Here is a 16043-nt window from a genome sequence, read left to right as displayed (position 1 = left end):
CATGGCAGATAAGCTGCATCCAGGAAAAAAAAAAAAGTATCTTACGGTGGGTGGGAAGGGACTGGGATTTCAAAATGTAGAACAGATAAAGAAGACTGTACTGTGTAGCACAGGGAAATATATACAGGATCTTGTGGTGGCTCACAGCAAAAGAGAATGTGACAATGAATGTATGTATGTTCATATATAACTGAAAAATTGTGCTCTATGCTGGAATTTGACACAACATTGTAAAATGACTATAACTCAATAAAAAAAAAGTTTAAAAACAAAATCCCAAGCAACAGGGATTTCCCCCACCCTTATTTAAAAATCTCAGCAGGCTATAAACAGTTAATAATAAACAAAATAGATGTAAACTTTTAAAGTTAATTTTTCTATTGTCTGTTCATTTTTTGCTCTGGGATTTCTGCCCATTTTCTGAAAATACAGCAGCAATCTGATTCAGTGGGATGATTTGGAGCCAACTTACCAGAAACGAACCAAACATACCTTCAGGCCACAAAAGAAGAACAATCAAATTTCCGAAATAGAACATTTAAAGAACTTGAACTGTTTATCTTTAAAACACAAAGAAAATAACTGGATCGCCACACACAAATACACAGATTCAATTCTACACACACATATGCAAACACACACATGCAGACACACATACCACTACAGTTAAATCACATTAAAAAGACTTTAACAGAAAATCCCACAGCCGGGAGGTTTGGGGATCAAGTTACCTGCTGCATCTTCTTGTACTCGCCCACTCTGGCATAGGCCATGAAGAGGTGAGAGTGATACTCCTCACTGTTGGGAACTTTCTTCACAGCTGCCTCATAAAGTTTTGTGACTAACTCCGCTAAGACAAAGAGATATAGGATTTTCTCTAATTATTGAAGTAAAACAAATCTTAACAGCATATAATTTTTTTTTCCTATTTGGAGGAAACAGGTGTCTCCTATAATCAAGGAAGAAGACAGTATTTGCTTTGCCTCATCTGATCATTACTCTTCTCTTGCTTAAGTGTTACTCGATGAAGCACAGAATAGGTCAGACCTCCCCTTCACATTTACAACGTACAAGACCTTCTAGGATCTATCCAGCCTCTGTCTTCTTCCGAACTCCCCACAGCATTTTATGCTCCAGCCACATCAGACTGTAGTTCCACTAGATTCCCAGTGATGTATGTCTTTACAGTGCTCCCTCTGCCTGGTTTCCTCTTTCCTCTCTTTTCTACTTAGTGAACATCATCCAAGACCCAGTTCAAATGTAATCCTTCCCTGAACACCATCTCTGCTCCTCCACCCCAGTCTGATCACTGCTTCCTTCTGCCATCTTGAAATCTTTTAAGTAACTGTCTTATACAATTTATTAATACATAATGCAATATTGACCTACTTTTCCTTATAGACTATGAGTAACATGAGAGCAGAAAGGACACCCTTCATCTGTGACTTTGATATAATACTTGTCATATAGAAACATTCCACCAATACTTGTAGGACAGATAAATGATTCTTTTAAACACTGGGAGAGAATCCATATCCTAAATCAACATAATCCCTAAATAATCAGATATAATATCTCAAATCTTAAATTTTATCTTTTATAATAATGAAAAACAAAATTGAACTAAAATATTACATTTTCTGCCCACTAGGTTGGCAAAAGTTTTATTTTATTTTTTCCAGTTTTATTGAGAAACAATTGACAAAAACTGTGTATATGAAGAAGGACAACGTGATGGTTTGATGAAAAAATTTTAAAGTCTAAGAATACCAACAACAAGGATGTGGAGCAATCAAAACTCTTATACACTGCTAGTGGGAGGGTAAATCTAGAAAACAAGTTGACATCATGTTTATCTCTAAGCTAAACATGTAAATACCTTATGACCCAGCACCTCCGCTCCTAGATTCTTATGTAGTCACTCAACGAAGTATTTTGTGGAAGTAAAAATGAATTAAGTACAACCACTTGGCTATCAGATGAAAAGTGCAAGTCACAGAACATATATAGAATGAATGTATTTATATTAAGTTCAAAAATAAGCAAAACTAATAATATTACTTAGAAAAACAAAAGTGATAAAGATTTAAAGAAAAGCAAGAGAATTATTCAAGAAATGCAAATGGAAACTACAATGAGGTTATCACCTCACACCTGTCAGAATGGCCATCATTAAGAAGTCCACAAATAATAAATGCTGGAGAGGATGTCAAGAAAAGGGACCCCTCCTACACTGTTGGTGGGAATGTAGTTTCGTGCAGCCACTATGGAAAACTGTATAGCGATTCCTCAAAAATCTAAAAATAGACTTACCATATGATCCAGCAATCTCCCTCCTGGGCATATACCCAGAGAAAACTCTAATTCAAAAAGATACATGCAGTGTTCACAGCAGTACTATTTACAATAGCCAAGACACGGAAGCAACCTAAATATCCTTTGACAGATGACTGGACAAAGAAGTTGTGGTATATATAAAGAATGGAATACTACTCAGCTACAAAAAAGAATAAAATAGCACCATTTGCAGCAACATAGATGGACCTGGAGATTGTCATACTAAGTGAAGCCAGAAAGAGAAGAAAAATACCATATGATATCACCCATATGTGGATACTAAAAAAAATGACACAAATGAACTTATTTACAAATCAGAAATAGACTCACAGACATAGAAAACAAACTTATGGTTACCAAGAGGGAAAGAGGGGGCTGGAAGGATAAATTGGGTGTTTGGGATTTGCATATACTAACTACTACATATAAAAGAGATAAACAACAAGGTCCTAGTGTACAGCACAGGAAACCACATTCAATATCTTGTTATAGCCTATAATGAAAAAGAATATGAAAAGGAATATATATATATGTATAACTGAATTACTATGCTGTACATCAGAAATTAACACAACATTGCAAACCAACTATACTTCAATTTAAAAAATAAAATAAAACAAAGAAAAGCAAGAGAATAAAAAATACTCAGGTTAACAAGTATCTCTTAAGAAGTGCAGGGAGAAATGAGAACGAGGAAGAAAACATAGGAAGCCTTCTTAGTACAGGCAAACCTTGCTTTACTGCACTTCGCTTTATTGTGCTTTGCAGATACTGTGTTTTTGAAGGTTTGTGGCATCCTGAGTCTAAGCCAAGCCTATCGGCACCATTTTTCCAACAGCATGTGCTCACTTTGTATCTGTTACATTTTGGTAATTCTCATGATATTTCAAATTTTTCATTATTATATAAGACCTCAAACTTAATAAAAAAAAAAGTGTGTGTTCTGACAGCTCCACTAAACGGCCATTTCCCTGTCTCTCTCCCTCTCCTTCAGCCTCCCTATTCCTTAAGACACAATATTGAAAGTAGGCCAGTTAATAACCCTACAATGGCTTCTAAGTGTTCAAGTAAAAGTTAAAGTCACAAGTCTGACATTTTAAATCAAAAGCTACAAATAATTAAACAGGGTGAAGAAGGCATTTATTTAAAGCCAAGATAGGCCAAAAGCTGGGCCTCTTGTGCTAGTTAGCCAAGTTGTAAATGCAAAGGAAAAATTCTTGAAGGAAATTAAAAGTACAGTGAACACACAAATGATAAGAAAGTGAAACAGCCTTATTACAGATATAGAGAAGTTTGAGTGGTCTGGAAAGAAGATCAAACCGCCCACAATATTCCCTTAAGCCAAAGCCTAACCCAGAGCAAGACCTTAACTGTCAATTCCATGAAGGCTGAGAGAAGTGAGGAAGCTGTAGAAGAAAAGTTTGAAGCTAGCAGAGGTTGGCTTATGAGGTTTAATAAGAAACCATCTCCATAACAGCGAAGTGCAAGGCAAAGCATCAAGTGCAGTTGGAGAAGCTGTAGCAAGTTAGCCAGAAGATCTAGCTAAGATAATTAATAAATGTGGCTACACTAAACAACAGATTTTCAATGTAGATGAAACAATGTTAAACAATGTAAGAAGATACTTCCTAGGAGTTTCATAGCTAGAGAAGTCAATTCCTGGCTTCAAAGCTCAAAAGACAGGCTGACTCTCTTGTTAGGGGCTAATGCAGCTGGTGACTTGAAGTTGAAGCCAGTGCTCATTTACCATTCCGAAAATCCTAAGGCCCTTAAGGCCATATGGCCCTGTGATATGATTCTTAAGAATTATGCTCAATCCACTCAGCCTGTGCTCTATAAGTGGAATAACAAAGCAAACAAATAACAAATAAAAATAACAAAATAACAGCACATCTGTTTGACACCATGGTTTACTAAATGTTTTAAGCCCACTGTTGAGAACTACTGCTCAGGAAAGATTCCTTTCAAATATTACCACTCATTGACAATGTACTGGGTCACCCAAGAGCCCTGATGGAGATGCACAACGAGATTAATGTTGTCTTCATGCCTGATAACACAACACCTATTCTGCAGCCCACGGATCTAACTTTGACTTTCAAGTCTTTAAGAAATACATTTCCCAGGCAAGAGAGTATAGCTCAAGTGGTAGAGCGTATGCTTAGTATGCATGAGGTCCTGGGTTCAATCCCCAGTACCTCCTCTAAGAATAAATAAATAAATCTATCTTCCCCCACAAAAAAGAAAAAAGAAAAAAAGAAATACATTTCCCTTTGGAAGCAGCAATACATCCGTAACATGCTACATTAAAAAAGGAATTCTCGGGGCTGCCAACTTTACAGTAGAGACTGAGTAGCAGTATATTTCTCCTACATTAAAAAATAAAACAAACAAACAAAAAGATTTCATAAGGCTATAGCTGCCATATATAGTGATTCCTCTGATGGATCTGAGCAAAGTAAATTGAAAACTTTTTGGAAAGGTTCACCATTCTATATGCCATTAAGAATATTTGTGATTTATGGGAAGAGGTCAAAATATCAATATTAACAGGAGTTTGAGAGAAATTGATTCCGCCTCTCATGGATGACTTTGAGGAGTTCAAGACTTCAGAGGAGAAAGTCACTGAAGATGTGGTGGAAATAGCAAGAGAGCTAGAATTAGAGGTGGTGCCTGAAGATGGGACTGACTTGCTGCAATCTCATGATAAAATTTGAACAGATAAGAAGTTGCTTCTTATGGATGAACAAAGTGATTTATTGAGATGGAATCTACTCCTGGTGAAGATGCAGTGTAGATTGTTCACATGACAACAAAGGACTTAGTATATTATATAAACTCAGTTGATAAAGCAGCAGGGTTTGAGAGAATTGACTCCAATTTTGAAAGAAGTTCTACTGTGGGTGAAATGCTATCAAACAGCATTACATGTTTTGCTACAGAGAAACTTTTCATGAAAGGAAGAGCCAATTGATGCAGCAAACTTTACTGTTGTCTTATTTTAAGAAACTGCCACAGCCACTACCCTCTAATCAACCAGCAGCCATCAACATCAAGGCAAGACCCTCCACCAGCAAAAAGATTATGACTCATGAAGGCTAAGATGATGGTTACCATTTTTTTAGCAATCAAGTATTTTTAAATTAAGATATATACATTGTTTTTTTAGCCATAATACTACTACACACTTAACAAACTACCGTATAGTGTAAATATAACTTTTACAAGCAATGGGAAGCCAAAAAATTAGTCTGACTCACTTAATTGCAATATTTGCTTTATTTTGGTGGTTTAGAGCCAAACCCACAATATCTCGTAGACATGCCTGTATGATAATGTTATATTTCTTAACTTGGGTGGTAGGTTTATGAATGTTCATTTATTCCACATCAAATGTTCTAGTGTGTTACATAAAATATATTATTCTATAATATATATTATTAAAAATATGTATTTCATAATAAACATTTAAGAAATTAACAATAAAAAACTTTATTTACAGATGACACTGTAAACAGACTATCTAGAATATGCTTAGAAATAATCTGGCAGGCAGAGGGGTATACATTAAATTGACCACGGGTCTATAACTGCTGAAGGTGGGTAATGGGTACAATGGGATTTATTATACTATTCTCTGTTTTAGTCTATGGCTGAAATTTTCCATATTAAAAAGTGGGGGGAAAGGCAACACTTTCATTTAGCAAATCAAAATGTCATAAATGAAATTCAAGTCCTTATTCCATTTCAAGGATCCAAGTATATGTAAAATATCCTTTCTGTCTACAGTCTTTGCAAGCCATGGTTAATGCATTATTTCACCTGTTGCCATCCACTCAAATCATGAGTGAAAAGTAAATCAGACAAATAGACAAGCCAATTAGAAATATCCAAAAAATTAAGCTCAGGTTTAAAAACAATGAAAAGAGAAACGTACGTCGATGCATCTCCCGGTAAAGAATAGTCAGTGCCTGCAGTGAGTTGTCATCTGTGGGTTCAAGAGCTGCCACCTCCTGTGCCAAGATGAAGGCCTCCTCTTGCTTTCCAGTTCTCTGTAAACCAATTGCCTTTAAAACCTGATAGAAAGAAAAGACAAATCAGTTTTTAAAAGAAAAGGAAATACGGACCAAAGAAAGCCAATTTGAAAACACTAAATAAGTTGTAAGGTATGCCAAGGTTGTGAATCAACTAAATCATATTACTAAAAATATCAGCGAATAAAGACTCTTTCCTACTTCAGTCAAATTAAGAATGCACAAAAACAAAAAAAAAAGAATGCACAAAACAGAAAGAATGCACAACATTGCTTAACTCAAAGAGTTAAATTTAACTCTGTGAAAATAAAATATTTAAATTAGGTAAGGCATGTCCAAAGAAGTAAGCAGTAGCTTTTATGTAAATACTATTTACAGCATTTAAGTAATCAGGAAAACAAGTAGCCTAAAAAATACTCTGAAAAAACAGATAGTCACCAAAAAGATTAATTAAAAATCTTTCCCTTTATAGACTGCAATATATAACACACCAAATACAAGTAACTTAAGGGCAAATGAGCTTACCTTAGCACAATGAAGATCCTTATGCTTTTTCAACAATTTATCTGCTTGCTGAATTGCCATTTTATTATTACCATTATCAAGATAATCTATGAAAACAGAAATTATGGCAGTTATTATATTCCTTCACCAACAAATATGAAAAATGCATAGGCTAGTATCAGATGTTTCAGAAAGAATCTTAATTCGGTATTAGAAGCATCATGGAGTTGATCTGAACTTTAAATGGCTAGGATGGTCCAGAATATAATCTTATATTCTTATCTCTCATTCAAAAGCAATATAATCCAGTTACACTAGTCCTTAACAAAGATTCAAGACCAAATATATTTAGATGATAGATGATATTAATATTTTTACCTATGGGAAACTAATGGGTTTGGTCACATAAAAAATTTTTTTTCTATTTTTAAAAAGAACCCTTTCTTATATTCAAGCTTCAAATTACCAAATGGACCATGTTCCTTCAATAAAATGTTTAATGAGTACTTGCTGTGCCACAGAGTTAAGAATAATTCATTGAAGAAAAAATAAGAGGATTTCCCCCATAAGAAGGGAATGGGGGTGGGGGATGAAGTCCAGCAGTATCAAGAATGAGCAAGGATGGGGGGAGGGTATAGGTCAGTGGTAGAGCGCATGCTTAGTATACACAAGGTCCTGGGTTCAATCCTCAGTACCTTCCATAAAAATAAATCAGTTTATAAATAAACCTAATTACCCTCCCCCGACCCAGAAAAAAGAGTGGGCAAGGATATAGGGAAAACAGCACCAGCATACACTCTGGTTGAAATAGAAACTAGCACTGACTTTGAAGAAAACTCGACTTCTAGGTTCCCTATGCATCCATTTCAAATTTATAGCAAGTGAAGACTTGCTATAAAATTGTATTAAGGAAGAAAAGTAATCAACTATTATTCAAATTCTAAAAAAAAGGCAAAGATTCCAGATGAGAAGATCTAAAAGAAAATGAGCAGTGTTTTAAATGGGAAACAGTGGTAGCTGTCAATTCTAATTATAGAAAGATGACTAAACACAGACCAGTCCACAACCTACTACCAGGTTCTTCTTTGCTCATCAAGGTCCCAAATCAGCACAGGGACATACAAAGCACAAACAACTCAAATTAATCTATTGACCAAATGCTGGTGAGAACATGCAGCAAGAGCAACTCTCATTCCCTGCTTATAGGAATACAAAATGGCACAGCCACTTTGGAAGACTGTTTGGCAGTTTCTTTAAAAACTAAACATACTCAGAGGGGAGGGTATAGCTTAAGTGGCAGAGTGCATGCTTACCATATACAGGGTCCTGGGTTCGATCCCCAGTACCTCCTCTAAAAATAAGTAAGTAAACCTAATTACCTTCCCGCCCTCCCAAAAAAACAAAAAACAAACAAAAAAAAGATTAAACATACTCTAACCATATGATCCAGCAATCTTGCTCCTTGTTATCAACCCAAATGAGTTGAAAACCTTTCACACAAAAAAAATCTGCACACAAATGTTTACAGCAGCTTTATTCATAATTGTCAAAACTTGGAGGGAACCAAGATGTCCTTCAAAAGGCAAATGGATAAACAAACTGTGGTATATCCATCCATACACTGGAATATTATTCAGTGATAAAAAGAAATGAGCTATCAAGCCAACAAGAAAACATGGAGGAAACTTAAATGCATACTGCTAAGTGAAAGAAGCCAATCTGAGAAAGCTTAACAATCTGAGAAAGCATAACATTCTGGAAAGGCAAAAATTATAGGCACAGTCGAACAATCAGTATTTGCCAGAAGCTGGGGAAGGGATAAACAGGTGGAGAAAAGAGGACTTTTTAAGGCAGTGAAACTATTCTGTATGATACTCTAACGTGGATACATGTCATCAGATACTTGTCAAAACCCATAGAATGCATAACACAGAATCAACCTTCATGTAAACCAGTAAACTATGGAATTTAGTTAATAATAACATATCATATTGGCTCAGCAACTGTAACAAATGCACCACTGACGCAGATGTCAATAATAGGGGAAACATGGTGGGGAGGGGTGTAGGAACTCTTTCTATTTTCCATTTTGTAAACCTAACCTAAAACTGCTCTAAAAAATAAAGTCTATTTATTTAAAAATATGTATAATAAAAGCAAAGATTCATTTCTAGAAAAGTGAAAAGGGTTATATGTGGGAAATAGGGTGGTAGCTGTTGATTCGAAATATAGAAAGATGAATGAACACAGGCTAGTTCACAATCTACTACAACTACTGGTCCCTCTTTGCTCATCAAGGTCCCAAGTTAGCAACAGGGACAGAGGCAGCATAGACAACTCAAAATGCTTTATGGCCCTGTCACACTATCATTTTACCTAATGGTTTCAATTTTTCTCCAATGAAAACTTTACCAAAACTTTTAACATACAGCCACATGGACACATGAGTTTCATCTCTTTAGTCTTTTTCAATGCACTGAATGTTGATGAGCACCAGTAAGGTTAGGTAAAAAGATTAAGAAAACTTACTCTAGAGGAAATCACAATCTAGAAGAGATCAATACTCAGGTAGAGAGACTGAAGACTCACAGAAATCTAAAAGCACACAATCTTGGCCTGAACACCTAAATATCTGATACCAGTTTTCTTAAACTCTTAACTCACCTGATAGGCCATCATTTGTCTTACAGAGTATCTGACAGAGATATTTCAGCTCAATAAATGGTATCTTCTCTTCCTAAAACTTGGTGCTGATCTCATTCTGAGTGCGTTCTAAGTTACTTCTGACTCAGTACTGTAAGACTGCAGGTTCACAGGACATATCCTGAAGTCTTCTCAAAGAGCAGTTATCTTTGATGAGACCTTAGCTCTGAGGCTCTGCCCATAAATACATCAGACCAAAGGGTAGGACAATAAGGATATGTAACTTTCCCCTCTGTTGTTGACCAGGCTCTGATATACTGTACCCACACCCTCTTCTTTGGGAATGGTTTCCACAGATTCTGCTGAAGGGGTAGAACTGGATGAGCATGTCTAGACCATGAAACTGAAGCCCAGTGGAGTGGACCCTTGACCCAAGCTGGGTTAATTGAGTTTTTTCCTGGTAATCTGTAACTGCAGCACTGAAATCCAGAGTCAGAAAGCTATGGAGAACCTCATTTGGAAGGCAATAAATATTTCCAGTCTGAGATGATCAGCGGTAGCTCCAGAATTTTCACTTAGAAGGAACCCTAGGGGATGCAAACTGGCTGACGGGGAGTGAAGAAAAGGAGTTATCTCTTGACTTTTCATTCACGTAACATTTATGAAAGAATAAAGAATGTCAATTATCTTTATCAAAAAATTGGGGAAGAGGCAGTGCTGATTAAGCCTGGTGGGAGAGGCTAGTGACCTTCCCCTGTTCTATCCCCTCAGCTTGGTGTGGCCACAAAACCAACATGTTGGGCCTGGGTAAAATGATGATTAAGTAGAAAAAGAAAAAAAAAAAAAAGAACAGCTTGAAGAACAAAGCAGAGAAAATAGACACACACAGATAAGAGCAGAGATGAGCATCTGAGAAAGAAGCTTCAGATCCTGACAGCTTTCCAGTTTCCATCAGGCCCTAGAACACTGCATTCCTGCCCTAAGCTCACACAAGGATTTATAAACAACCTCCTTTTACTCGAGTTACTGTCAGTGAGTTTCTGTTCCTTGCACCCAAAAGAGTTTTAACTAAGATACCTCATCACATTCAGACTGCTGTCAGGGTCCCCTTTTCTGGATGGCTAGGTGACTATTGATTAATTGGTTGCTGAGTCTTTTGAGGAAAGTTTATTTCCATTTTATACAACTGACTCCATAATATAAATTATGTAGCCCTTGAAGAAAACAGGCTTTCTTTTTAAATTACAGTTGATTTACAAGGTTGTGTTAGTTTCTGGTGTACAACATAGTGATTCAGTTATACATATATTCTTTTTCATTATAGGTTATTACAAGCTTTTGAATATAGATCCTGTAAGTTTGTTTTTTTTAGTCTTTTTAAAACTTACTCAAGGGTAATTGTTCAATCATGAGGATTGGTATTGTTCCCTTAATAAGAGAGCAAGCCAAAATCAGCCATCCACAAATGTAGAAAACAATAAGATAATGATGTATCAGTTAAAACAGTGTTTTTCAAAGCATAGGTATCACTCCAACCAAAATGGTTTTAGGTGGTCCTTGCAGGCAGCACTATATAACACTCAATAGTGAGAAAGTTGATCTCTTTTCTAATATTTCCTTTATATTAAGGAGACAGTCTCAGTTTGGTTTTAGCCTATCACTTCTTTAATACTTGCTAGTGTCTTTTTTTTTTTAAACAGAGAAGGAACAGGTCTCAGAGTTTCACAACCATCAGAAACTAGTTCAGACTTTAATAATATTGTTTTGTTTCCAATGGAAGTACATATTTTTATGGCTTTGTCTTCTCAGGGCAAGTAACAAGTTTTCCACTAATGGTAGGTTATTTTAAAATAAATTTAAGTTTAAAGGTAAACTTAGAGAAGAATATTAAGTTATAGCACAGATGATACTGTAATATAGCTAAATCGTAAGGCTGGGTAAAGGAATGATAGAAATTTGAGAAACACTGGATTAAATCATTGGCAAGAAACTACCAAAATTTGTTGAATGAATGAGCTAGCCAGCCACCTGGGTAACACTTCCAACAAAAGTTCCTCCTCCCTGCAGATGCAGACAAGACAGCAGTAGGCCCTGACACATGCAAGCCTACTGTCTGCTTGCCCTGTAGAGGGGCCTTGAGATTAATCTGTCCAATCATACTTAGGAATACTGAAAACAGGAAAGGGATCAGTCTTGGAAACAAAAAAAAAAGCCTTTAACTTGTATGTTCTCCCTTCTGCCTTCAAAGTCTCTGGAGCAGCTGAAATTGACAACCTGCACTGTTTCTACTTCCTACAAGGGCTTGGGAAACTACTATAGATATGCTCCAATTAAGAAAAAGACTTGAATATTAAGATAGCTCCATTTTTAAATTACAATGTCCTTTGCTTAAAAATCCTAAATGTTTGCAAATAGGTGCCTTGCTTTTAGGAAGATGAAACATTAAATAAGCCTCTGTTAAATACCTAATATGTTCAAGATAGGGGGTGGTGGGGTTGAATTTTAAAAGTAATAATGCCTTCTAACAAGCCTTACATCCTACACTTGCCCGCTTTTAAACTATTTCCCCCACAGCATTCAGAGCTATCTTTTTAAAGTGCAAGCCTGATCACCCCACTCCCTGGTTAAATCTCTTCAGTGCTTCCCACAGTCTTTAAAACAAATTTCAAATCCTTAAATTGGCTTACAAAGTGGAGTCCCTCTGCCTCTACCTGTATAGCCTCATCTCAACCTTCTCTACATTCCAATCACACAAGTCTTTTCTTAGGTCCTCAAGTAGAACAAGCTCCTTTTTACATACTCTCTCTGTCCATCACTCCTCCCTATCTCATTGCCTGACTAACCTCTTCTTTCATGTCCAAAGTAAAATGTCACTTTCACAGAAAACTTTTTTCTTGAATTGTCTCCAACAATTGCAATGCCCATAGTGTATGGTCTCATGGCAGCCTGTACTTTTCCTTCAAAGCCCTTAACACAAATGTAATGGTTATGTACACTATTGCTTGAAAAATCTCTTGAGACTACAAGCTCCCTGAAAGCAGAAACCATGTCTGTGCCATCTGATACTCACTTGTCCCCTGCATCTATCTACATTGTGCCAAGCACATATTAGGCCGTTAATAAATAAGTTGAATGGAGAAAGGAATGCATAAATGAACAAACTGTATAGGGAAAAAAATCTTCTAGAAACTCAGTAGTCTGTTAAGGAAATGAGAGATACATACATACAAAGTGACCATAACAGGAAGTTCCAAGATCCAGTCATTAGCGATGGCTTCCTGCTATAAAATTAAAATTTTCGAAGTTTTCTCAATTAATTTTTTAAATAAGACAAAGAATGCATGTCATGGTAAAAAAAAAAAATTCCAACAGTTCATACAAGTATAACATGAAAAGACTGTCTCTTAATCTTACCTTCTCCCACTACCCTCTAGTACTCATCCGAGAATTTCTGTGCATTAACATTTTCTTTTTACGTTCAAAATGTTTTTAGAACTTAAAAGTCTAAGTCAGAGCTTTTTAAATGGCCATCATTTCAGAACAGAAGAAATTAGGTTGTGCCAAGTGACTTTTCTACAGAAAGGCAAGATAATCTTCACTCAATGAGACACCCTACCACTCCTGGGGTGAAACAGGACAAGACTCGCTGAGCTAACACTGTCCAACAGAAGGCTCAGAGAATACATACTATACTCGACTGAATAGTTGAGAAGTTTTAATAATGAACTATAACAGAAAAATTACCTGGAGTTTGGCCAGGCATGGAAGGGAAATGTCCTAACTCACCAAAGAAGGGATTATCATTCAGGAAACACAACTGGGAAACACGTTACACCTGATCCAGGCTAGAGCAAGACTGCAAGTCACTAAAACAAATTGGAACAAAGGATCTTGTGGCATAAAAGTAAATGCGCATGTTTGTGTGTATTCTGAAGACTATGGGAATATTTTTTCTTTGAAACTTCTCTATTTTTATTTTGCAATTCCTATATCCTATAAAAATTGATCATGTGCCATACTTGACCATCACTTCTACCCCTACCCTCTCCCTAACCACTAAAAATATTTTAAATTAATAATAATGGTAAAGAAAGCATTAGGGCTTACCAAGTCAGGTGAGAATACAAAATCTGTTAGAATCATACAGCACAAGAGAATAATTTTCCCAAAAGAAGAATGAATAGTATGGTAGGTGTTCTAGGAAAGTCAGGGTGGTTTTCAAAACCCAAAAATGCAATATCCAAACTTAGCAATTTATGAGTAAAGAGATGTACTCTGAAGATGTTCAGCTAATCAACTATTCCATACTTAGACACCAAAAATAGTTTCAACGCACCACAATTTCACAATTAATCACCCTGTCCACTTCAACAATATCAGCAAGAGCTGAGGTTACAGGCAAAGTTTCCAACAGCTGTAAAATCTTAAATCTTGGCAGCACAAATAATGCTGTACAAAGATAGTGATGCTGCTGAATCCATACTCAGTGAATGGCTGAGCTCTCCAGCAAGAATGCTTGTGTTCAAATCCCAGCTCCACAATTTACTAGCTGCAACTCGGAGCAAGTTAAATCTCGGGCCTTCAGTTTACTATTATGGTCACAATAATCTTACCTACCTAATAGGACAGTTAGCACACAAATAAGCCCTTGATCAATGCTGAGTGTTGTTGAACTTTTGGCTGGTGGGCAAGCACCACCATGCATGAGCTTGTTCATTTGTCAGCTAATGATGTCTAAATTCAAGTAACAATAGTGGGTTAGGGGTACCAATGTACTGAAACACAAAAGCAGAGGATGTCCCAAAGTCTAGAGGTCAAAAGTCAAAATTGTTGAAGTCAAGGACAGTCTTTCTTCTCCTATTCCTGCCAGTTTATATTAATCGCCTTGGAATTCCTAACAAAGTCTCTTCTAATCTTCTTCCCATGTAACTATAACAAAAGTTACATAATTCAGGCTTCAGTTTTGAGAATATGATCTGTCACTTCTGGCTAACATATTCTGATGTTTAGCAATGTGAAATGGACTATGTTTTTTTTATTAAGTAATTCAAAACATTATTAATTCTTGACCTATGGGACACCAAAGGCATTTTTCTTTGGTCCTCAAAAACAATTTCAGAAATCCAATTATTCTTAAAAGTATTAAATCTTTTTAGTTAATAAAGAAAAAAGATCTGCAGGCAAGTGCTGCAGAGAGCTCTGATGAGCCACAAATTGTGAACCCTGGATTCAGTTCTTACCCTCAGTCACCCTTGTATATTTTATCTCTGCCCTTTGAAAATATACACTGGGGGGCATAAGAATATGAAGTCCTGGGAAAATGGAAATCTACCACTCAACACCTATGTGACCTTTGGCAAGTCAGTGTCTTCAGCTCAAAGGGAAGTGATATCTAGCACAGTGGTTAAGAGTAGGCCTGGGACAGTCTACAGGGGTTCAGATCCTAGCTCCATGTTAGCTGAGTGACCTTAGAGAAATTACACAACATCAGTAAAGCCCCAGTTTCCTCACCTGTGGAAAGAAATGGCAAGAAGGGAGGAAGATAGGACTGGGGAAAACTACCCACCTCAGGAAAATGTGTGAAGATTAAATAATAATAAATATAAAGGGCCAAGGACAGTGACTGACATAATTAGCAGTCTATACACATTAGCTACTATTATTACTGCCCACCTCACAACCTTGTTGCTAGAATCAAGTGAGATATGAGACTAAAGCATCACACAAATTACAAAAAGCAGGACCAGTTGTACCAGAAACATAAAGTCACCCTCTTTAATAAAAAAATTAAAAAAAAGTTAAATCATCTCAGCCACGCAGAGATGCCTCCATTTAGCAGTATCCACACTATAAACACGAGGTCTAATTTTGCGAAAACCACTGACCTTGAAGCCTTCCTCATCAGGAATTGAGATAGTCCAAGACCATACAACCATCTAAGAGTAAAGGAAATACAAAAGGGACCACTATCCAATTACAGAACTGCTCTATTATTGAAGAGGTGTTTCCCCCTGACCCAAATATGTGATTTTTCACAACCAGGGTCGCAGAATGACATCAAGGTCTTAAAGCCTGCAGGTTGAGGTGAGCGTTACGGAGCGGGATCCACTTGGCACGCGTAAGGCAAACTGCAGGGAAAACCAGAGAAGCTGCAGAAAGGAAAAGCCCTGCCTGCCCCTCGACACGATTTATTACATATTACAGTCTATTCACCGCTATTTTGGTCCCAAGACCCCCCCAACCCCCACGCCTCCCACGTGTGCCCAGAGCAGCTGTTCCACCACCAAGAGCTCTGGAATGAGCCTCAAATCCGGGCCTGCTCCTGACTCGATCTGGGTGACCTTGCGTCAGCCCCTTCCCCGCTCTGGACCTCTGTTTCTCCACGTGCACCGAGCACAGTTAGTCAGACAACACTTTAGACCCCTTTCCCATAAGTAAAAAGTCTTTAGTGGGGAATTTTCCCAACCCCATGCCGGAGCCAGCTTCCACCTGCGGGCAGACCTCGGGTCTCCCTTGGTGTGGCCC

At 37.0% G+C, this 16043-nt stretch overlaps 1 protein-coding gene and 1 non-coding gene across 2 annotated transcripts in view; one reads left to right on the top strand and one right to left on the bottom strand.

Moving 5' to 3' along the window:
* Positions 1-16043, bottom strand: part of NAA25 (N-alpha-acetyltransferase 25, NatB auxiliary subunit) — a 60539-nt gene that overhangs the window by 44057 nt on the left and 439 nt on the right. The window contains exons 2-4 of the mRNA XM_006204828.4: positions 6897-6982; positions 6275-6413; positions 732-850 (exon numbers count right to left, since the gene is read on the bottom strand). Coding sequence (XP_006204890.1) covers positions 732-850; positions 6275-6413; positions 6897-6982 — 344 coding nt within the window. The remainder of the gene's footprint in view (positions 1-731; positions 851-6274; positions 6414-6896; positions 6983-16043) is intronic.
* LOC116276638 (small nucleolar RNA U109) lies at positions 4599-4714 on the top strand. The gene has a single exon (XR_004186124.1). It is a non-coding gene; the product is annotated as a small nucleolar RNA U109 (small nucleolar RNA).

The sequence above is a fragment of the Vicugna pacos genome, chromosome 32 (assembly GCF_048564905.1).
Source record: "Vicugna pacos chromosome 32, VicPac4, whole genome shotgun sequence".
NCBI classification, from domain to species: Eukaryota; Metazoa; Chordata; class Mammalia; order Artiodactyla; family Camelidae; genus Vicugna; species Vicugna pacos.
This window is presented reverse-complemented; position numbering and strand designations above follow the sequence as displayed.